At 35.2% G+C, this 8878-nt stretch overlaps 1 protein-coding gene across 5 annotated transcripts in view; it reads right to left on the bottom strand.

Moving 5' to 3' along the window:
• Positions 1 to 3338: 3338 nt before the first annotated feature.
• The window catches only part of LOC110288560 (vomeronasal type-2 receptor 116-like), a 39504-nt gene continuing 33964 nt past the window's right edge, over positions 3339 to 8878 (bottom strand). For 2 of the 5 annotated variants that reach the window (XM_085841560.1, XM_085841562.1), the window contains one exon: positions 3341 to 7706. In XM_085841560.1, the coding sequence (XP_085697686.1) occupies positions 6787 to 7706 (920 nt within the window). In that variant the 3' untranslated portion in view covers positions 3341 to 6786. Of the gene's footprint in view, positions 7707 to 8878 lie in introns of all 5 variants that reach the window. The other 3 variants (XR_015047854.1, XM_085841563.1, XM_085841561.1) reach the window with 3 other exon arrangements.

Genomic DNA, 8878 nt, shown 5'->3' with positions numbered 1-8878 from the left:
TGTAATTCTTACTCAGAAGGTAAATGATCAGTATGAGAACTTCAAATTCTTGATGAAAGAAATTGAAGACCTTAGAAAATGGAAAGATCTACCATGATATAGGATTGGTATGATTACATAGTAAAAGTTGTCATCTTGCCAAAAGCAATCTTTAGATTCAATGGAATCCCCATCAAAATTTCACTGCAAATCTTCAAAGATATGGAAAGAGCAATTGTCAACTTCATTTGGACAAACAAAAAAAAAATACATGATTGGCGAAAAATTCTCTAGCTGTACTAAAAAAGCAAAAATAATAAAGATCATAATGTATTAGTACAGTGACAGACAGTTCAATCTATTGAATAGAATGGATAACCCAGAAATAAACCTACTCATCTATAGACACTGAACTTTGACAAAGAGGCCAAAAACATAGAGTGGAAGAAAAGAAAGCATTTCCAAAAAATGTTGCTGGACTCCTTGATGGTCTGTATGTAGAAGAATGAGAAAAGATCCCTCTTTATCTGCTTGCTCAAAGCTCAAATCCAATGGATCTAGGACCTCAACATAAAACCTGTTATAATTAATCTATTAAAGAGAAAGAGGAAAGCGCCTCAACTCATTGTCACAAGGGTAAATTTAAATTTTCCAAGCAGACTGTCAATGGCTTAGGCCCTAAGATCAACAATTGTAAAATGGGACCTCATGAGACTGAAAAAATTCTGTAAGGCAAAAGACCCAGTCAATAGAACAAATTAGAAACCTGCAGACTGGTAAAATAAAATCCTATAACCCTACAACTGGTAGAGGGCTAATATCAAAAATATATAAGGAACTCAATAAGTTGACGTCCAAATAAAAAAAATATTAATCTAAAAAAAAAATGGAGTTCAGAGCTAAGCAGAGAATTCACAATAGAAGAATTGAATGGAAGAGAACCACCTAATGAAGGTCAAATTCCTTAGTCATTAGTGAAATTCAAATCAAAACTACCCTGTGATTCCACTCCACATCAGTAAGAATGGCTAAGATAAAAACTTCAAGCTACAGCATATGCTGCCAAAGATGTGGAGAAAGAGTAATGCTCATTGACTGCTGCTGGCATTATATACTGGTACAACCACACTGAAATTGATTTGCCATTTCCTCAGAAAGTTGGAAATATTTCTACTTGAAGACCCAGCTATAACACTCCTGGACACATACCCAAAGATAATCCACCATACCCCAAGACATGTGTTCCACTTTATTCATAGTAGCCTTATTTGTAATAGCTAAAATCTGGAAAAAAGCTCAGATGTAAATCAACTGAAGAAGATATAGAAAATATGGTTCACTTACACAATGGAATAGTATTCAGCTATTAAAAATGAGGACATCCTGAATCTTCCACGCAAATGGATAGAACTAGAAGGTATCATCCTGTGGGAGGTAACCAAGACCCAAAATGCCACCAGTGGTCAGTATTTACCCATAAGTGTATCTTGGTCAGAAAGTACAGACTACCCTTGTGCAACTCACAGATTGCATTAAGTTTAACAATAATGAATGCCCAAGTAAGGATGTTTCAATCCCACTTAGAAATAGAAATTAAATAATCATGACTTGCAGAGAGAGAGAGAGACCAGGATATTAGAAGGGAGTGGGGGTGGGGTGGGCGGTGGAAAGGTAAACATGATTATGTATGGGACTTTGTGGCCAGGAGAGAGACACAGAGTCAGAGGTCTTGGAGAAGGAATGAAAATGTGTATCCTCATTGGAGTCTCTCATGTCCCAATTGGGTTAACTTAGCCAAAATGCCTAACAACTGGGAGTAGGAACTAGAAGAACTACCTCCAGTAGATAGAGAGAGCCTTAAGTTCAGAGACAATTTTACTAACCCACAGTCAACACTTCTGACCCAGAAATATTCTGTCCCTGCCTGTCTAAATAACTGCAGGGACAATAATGGAGAAAAGAATGAAGACAAGAGCCTAGTTCAGTTGCCCTCTGAGAGGCTTTACCAGAATCTGACTGAAACCAATGCACATCCTTACACCCAATTATTGTATTGAAATCCAGCATCTTATGATTGAATGGGGCAAAGTATTGAAGAAGCTGAATGTATGGGCAACACCATAAGAAGACCAGCAGACTCAATTAACCTGGATGCCAGGAAACTCTCAGAAACTGAGCCATCTATCAGGTAAGATACATGGACATGAACTATGTCCTTGGCACTTGAAGAGATGAGTACTGCCTCGTGTGGCCTCAGTGGCTAAATATGTGCCTAATCCTCAAAAGACTTGAGGCCCTAGGTAAGGTGTAGATCTCCTGGGCATGGGGAGCACCCTCTAGGAGGCAAGTGGAAGGGATTATAAGATAAGGAACTTTGGAAGGGATGACCTAATAGGGAAGAAAATGACTGAAATGTAAATAAATAAAATAATACGAGCCGGGTGTGGTGGTGCACGTCTTTAATCCCAGCACTCGGGAGGCAGAGGCAGGCGGATTTCTGAGTTCGAGGCCAGCCTGGTCTACAAAGTAAGTTCCAGGACAGCCAGGGCTATACAGAGAAACCCTGTCTCGAAAAACCAAAACCAAAAAAAAAAAAAAAAAAAAAAAAACCAAAAAAACAAAAAATAATACTAATTTTGAAAAAGCTGACAGTTTTTCTTAGAGAAAAGAATCCTTAGAATAAAAGAATCATGTAGGTCAACATTACCTGTAAAAACGGACTCCTGAGAACATGTAAGCTGCCTAAAAGAATGAGAAAAATACAAAGCATCCTGGAAGAAGTTTTGAACCTTTTGAGTGTCCTGAACGTTGTGGCATATATTCTACCTTCCCAATTATGTGTGGTTTTTACCTATAATGTTAGGTACTTTAGTGAGTTATTCATATTTGTTCTTATAAGTAAACCCTTAACCAGATTCTGGTATAAAATCTAATAACATTTATGTCTCACCAAATTGCACTTTGGCTTGAGTGCATGCATATGTTTATGTGTGTGTGTGTGTGTGTGTGTATGTTTCTCTTTGTGTGTGTGTGTGTGTTTCTCTTTGTGTGTGTGTGTGTGTGTGCGTGTATATTTATGTGTGCATGCAAGGCGGCATGAATGTGTGTTCTGTATCTGGGTTAAGAGTTATGTATGTTACATTTAGTCAAGAAGTGTTCTTTAATACAACAAAATTCAAGACAATATGTAAACATTTTGAAATTTTAAACCCCTATCACAATCTTAACATAATCATTTCTATTTTGTAATGTATCAGAAATATACAGAGAGATCTTTCTTATAATATTCAATATAGAAATACATTTCCTACCTAATTTTTGGAAATTATTATTACCAAGACTGAAATTTCACTACTAAATTTTTTTGTTATAATGTCTTTATGGAAACCAGTGATTTACTTTAAATGCACAGGCATTTAGTATTATGAATGTAGAAGAGATTTTCACTAGCTAAGTTAAATGTATATTATTCAGATCTACAGTCATGGAACAATCCTTGGCCACCATGTATTTGTCTCATGAGAATGACACAATAATCATATAGAGCATTTGAGGACTAGACAGCTGTAAAGTGTATTGCTTTTCCAGTTACACTATAGCTCTAAGTCTTACACTTCATTTATAAATATAACTAAAATACTAATTATTTAAAATTTTTATTCTTTATTCAGGGTGCCTTTGCCCCATGTCAAACTTTACTCTTAGCTTTTAAGCACATTCAAGTAGCAGGATCTATCCTTTCTCTTCACATAAAATCAATCTAAGATATTCCATCTAAGAATTCCTATAAAAGATGAAAGATTTAGTGCAAAATTCATGAAAATTAATATTGGGAATTCAGCTTCAAATTATAGATGACATGTGAATAATAACCTAGTGAATAATTTAAATTATTTCAATCATTACATAAGTTAATAAATTATAAGTAATTATGAAATTTCACAATAATTTCATTGTAACATAATAATAATCATTCCTCCTTTCCTATATTGCTTCTACCACTTTTCAATACAAACTTCTCCCAAATTTTGGCTCTGGTTTTTGATAATTCACTATGTATAGTTAATGATGCTAGATTAAAAGGACTTAGGGCCATTTACTAGACAGGGTATATTCTAGCATAAACTATGTTCTCAAGAAATAATGAGTTTCCTTCAAAATACCCTCTCTACTTATTATAGTTTAAAGTATGTTGGATGAGACCTAAACAATGTCTACTGAATTTATGCCAGTGTTGTCAATTTTTGATATTTTAGAGATTTTGATTAGTAATTAGAATTTAAGAACAGAATTCTATTATAAAGATAGAATATCACAACACTATTCAAAGGAGGAATGAAGTATCCATTCATTGGTCTTCCCTCTTCTTGATTTTCATGTGTTTTGCAAATTGTATCTTGGGTGTTCTATGTTTCTGAACTAATATCCATCTATCAGTGAGTGCATATCTAATTACTTCCTTTGTTATTGGGTTACCTCACTAAGAATAATATCATCCAGATACATCCATTTGTCCAAGAATTTCATAAATTCATTGTTTTTAATAACTGAGTAGTACTCCATTGAGTAAACGAACCACATTTTCTGTATACATTCTTCTGTTGAGGGACAACTGGGTTCTTTCCAGCTACTGGCTATTATAAATAAGGCTGCTATGAACATAGTGGAGCATGTGTTCTTATTACCAGTTGGAACTTCTGGGTATATGCCCAAGAGTGGTATTGCTGGATTTTCTGATAGTCGTATGTCCAATTTTCTGAGGAACCTCCAGACTAACTTCTAGAGTGGTTGCACAAGCTTGCAATTCCACCAGCAGTGGAGAAGTGTTCCTCTTTCTTCACATTCTGGCCAGCATCTGCTGTCACTTGAATATTTGAACTTAGCCATTCTGACTGGTGTGAAGTGGAATCTCAAGGTTGTTTTGAATTTCATTTCCCTGATGATTAAGGATATTGAACATTTTTTCAGGTGCTTCTGAGCCATTCAGTATTTGTCAGTTGAGAATTCTTTGTTTAGCTCTGAACCCCATTTTTAAAGGGGTTAATTGAATTTCTGGAGTTCAGCTTTTTGAGCTCGTTGTATATATTGGATATTACTCCACTATCAGATTTAGGATTGGTAAAAATCCTTTCCCAGTCTGTTGGTGGCCTTTTTGTTTTACTGGCAGTGTCTTTTGCTTTATAGAAGCTTTGCAATTTTATGATTTCCCATTTGTAAATTCTTGATTTTACAGCACAAGCCAATGCTGTTCGGTTTAGTAATTTTCCCCTGTGTCCATATCTTCGAGGCTTTTCCCTACTTTCTCCTCTATTAATTTCAGTGTCTCTGGTCTTATGTGGAGGTCTTTGATCAACTTAGGCTTGAGCTTTGTACAAGGAGATAAGAATGTATCAATTTGCATTCATCTACATGATAACCACCAGTTCTGCCAGCACCATTTGTTGAAAATGCTGCCTTTTTTCTACTGGATGGTTTCAGCTCCCTAGTCAAAGATCAAGTGACCATAGGTGAGTGGATTCATTATAGGTGTCTCGTTTGAGGCTATGCCAGTGGTACAAATACAGAAGTGGATGCTCACAGTTATTGTAATATGGAACACAGGGTCCCCAATGGAGAAGCTAGAGAAAGCATCCAAGTAGCTGAAGGGGTCTGCAACCCTATAGGTGGAACAAAAATATGAACTAACCAGTACTCCCAGAGCTCATATCTCTAGCTGCATTTGTAGGAGAAGATGGGCTAGTTGGGCATCAGTGGGAAGAGAGGCCCCTTTGTATTGCAAACTTTATATGCCCCACTACAGGGGAATGTCAGTGCCAAGAAGCGGGAGTGGGTGGGTTGTGGAGCAGGGCTGAGGGAGGTTATAGGAAACTTTCAGGATAGCATTTGAAATGTATATAAATAAAGTATCTAATAAAAATAAATTAATTAAACAAAAGAATATCACAACACTTCTATGTGATTGGCCCTCCCTTAGTTTGTTTGCCTCCTATGCCAAGATGCTTTCCAAACCTTGGTCATGAAGCTGTTTTACTTAAGTTGGAGAAACCGATCTGTTCTTCTTTGTAATTTAAACAATTAAGCATTTCTTAACGATTGATATATGTTATATAAATAATTATCTATGACTAAGTTTTAGAGAAGTCTATGTCTTTAAATATAAAAAAATCAATACAAAGATATGCATTTAGAGAATGGCCACTTAGGAAAATATAAACAGATTTTTATGGACTTGTATATATCCTCATTTATGAGGCTTTCAGCAGAACTACAATATAAATCATGAAGTATCGTCATTATGAACAGTATTCAAATTGAAACAGAAAGCAGTGATACCATCATAATTTGTTATCATCCCACATCCTGGAATATCATGTTACACAGAAAATTTTTAATTGTTCTTTATAAAATTCTTTGCAGAAGTAGAAAAATATAAGAGGATTCCTTTTTAATTTCTACAAGTATGTACTATCAACATGGCAATATTTTTTTTCTAGAAAGTAACAATTACACAGAATTAATATTGGTAGGTAGATAACACATGAAATAATTTGAAAACCCAAGTGCCAATTTTCAGATACATGACAGTTTTATAGTAAAAACAAACTATAATAAGAGGTATAAAAGTATCTGATTACACAGTTTTGATTCAATAAACTGAGACCCAGGTGATTTGTTTGAATTTTATTATACAGCATATGTTCTACATTGTTTACCTGATAGCAACTTCATTTCAACATAATACTTGAGGAGTAGAAGCAGCTTTGTAAAAATGTAGATAATTTTGGTATACTATATTAGTGGTTAAATTTAACATATATTTTTAGTTTTTGCATGTGGTTTCCTGAACTTATGAAAAGAATTTGTCTGTGGTCTTAATAAAATAATATAACATTTTGGGGCAAAAATGCAAAGAAGCAGACCTGCACTTGAGGCCAAGATACAGAAAACTTCCACAGCAACCATAGTCTTTCCTTTGGTGCTATGGTAGACAGGAATGAAAGTGATCCAGACACTGCAGAACACCAGCATGCTGAAGGTCAAGAGCTTGGCTTCATTGAATGTATCAGGCAGATTCCTGGCCAAGAAAGCTACAGTGAAACTTGCTAGAGCTACAGAGCCCATATATCCAAGGACACAGTAGAAGGCAATCACTGAACCTTTGTTGCAAACAATGATGATGTGGCCATGTACCATGTGTACATCAGCATCAACAAATGGAGGAGCAGTTCCAAGCCAAATTCCACAAAGAATCAGCTGAATCATGGTGCATATGGGAATGATATATTTGGGTACCCCTGACACAAGCAGCCACCTCATTCTTCTTCCTGGAATGGTTATCTTGAATGCTAGTAGGACAGTAATTGTCTTAGCCAAGATAGTAGAGGTAGCCACAGTGAAAGCAATGGCAAATGTGGTCTGCTGCAGGATACAGATGACCATAGTGGGATGACCAATGTAAAGCAAGGAACAGATAAAACAAAATACTAGGGAGATGAGTAGTACATAGCTGAGAGTTTGGTTATTGGCTTTGACTATGGGAGTTTCTCTGTGTTTCAGGAACACGCAGAGTATACCAGATGTAAGGACAGAGAAGCATAGAGCAAAGCCAGCCAGAGACTTTCCCAAAGGGTCTTTATAATCTAAAATAGCCACAATTTTTTGGAGGCAGAGAGTATGGTCTTCATTTGCATATTGATCTTCTGGACACTTCACACACCGATCCATATCTAATATAGGAAGGAAAGTGTTATCAGAAATATTTATTATCATTAACAAGATATACTGAATTAATGCATTGGAAAAGTCTTAGATAAATTAGACTTGCATTTTGTGGTATACATTAATTTAAATGTGGAAGCTGCATAGCATTTGATACAAATTGTAATGCTTGTTATCTTTTTTTTTTTTTTTTTTTTTTGGTTTTTCGAGACAGGGTTTCTCTTTATAGCTCTGGCTGTCCTGGAGCTCACTTTGTAGACCAGGCTGGCCTCGAACTCAGAAATCCGCCTGCCTCTGCCTCCCGAGTGCTGGGATTAAAGGCCTGCGCCACCACGCCCGGCTTGTTATCTTTATGCAAGATTTGCTTAAAATTATCTTATATATTCAAAATATTTATAGCATTTTTCAAAAACTCATACCATCACATAATTTACATGTTTCTACAATCACATATCTTAGATTCATCATTCATAGAAACAAACTTCTGTAATTTAATTATGCTCTAAATTATGCAAAAATAACTAATAATGGGCCGTGTCCATACATCTTGCTGTTTAAATATCAGGAATTCTTTTACTCTGCATGCGGTCTCAGGTTGATTTTTGGACAAATAAATTATTTCAAATCCTTATTTTTGAAAATAATATATGGTCAACATGTTACTAATACATTTTAATCCCTAACTATACTTCCAATAATTAACCTTACACAGACAAATAAGTATAACGCTTAAGGTATGAAAGTGACAGCCACCACTAAAAATAATCGGAGTAAAATTAGAGTTTTGGAGCCTTGTCTAATGAATATATCTACAAAACTGATTTATTATTTAAAACTTAAATTTTCAAAAGAAGGAGATTTCAGATTGTAATACTTTTAGATTAACATTTGTTGTGAGTTTATATATTTTATTTTCTAAGATGATCACTAGCAAAACCCATAAATTCTCAACAAGAGAATCTTAAACATAAGCTGGGCGAGAACAAAACAATAAACATAATAAGGTAGAGTAGGGAAAGACTGCCAGGCAACAATGTTACATAGGGAACTAAAGATAACCAGGGAATGTTGAGATACTTTGCTAGAGTAGAGGATACCAACTAATTGTTCTTGAATAACAAAATAGTCTTCTTCCAAAACACACAAGTAATACTATACAAACTAATATATTGTACTTAGA

This window comes from Mus caroli, unplaced genomic scaffold (assembly GCF_978045245.1).
Source record: "Mus caroli unplaced genomic scaffold, Mus_caroli_1 scaffold_8, whole genome shotgun sequence".
Taxonomy (NCBI): Eukaryota; Metazoa; Chordata; class Mammalia; order Rodentia; family Muridae; genus Mus; species Mus caroli.
Note: the sequence above shows the minus strand (reverse complement) of the source record. Positions and strands in the feature narration are given on the sequence as shown.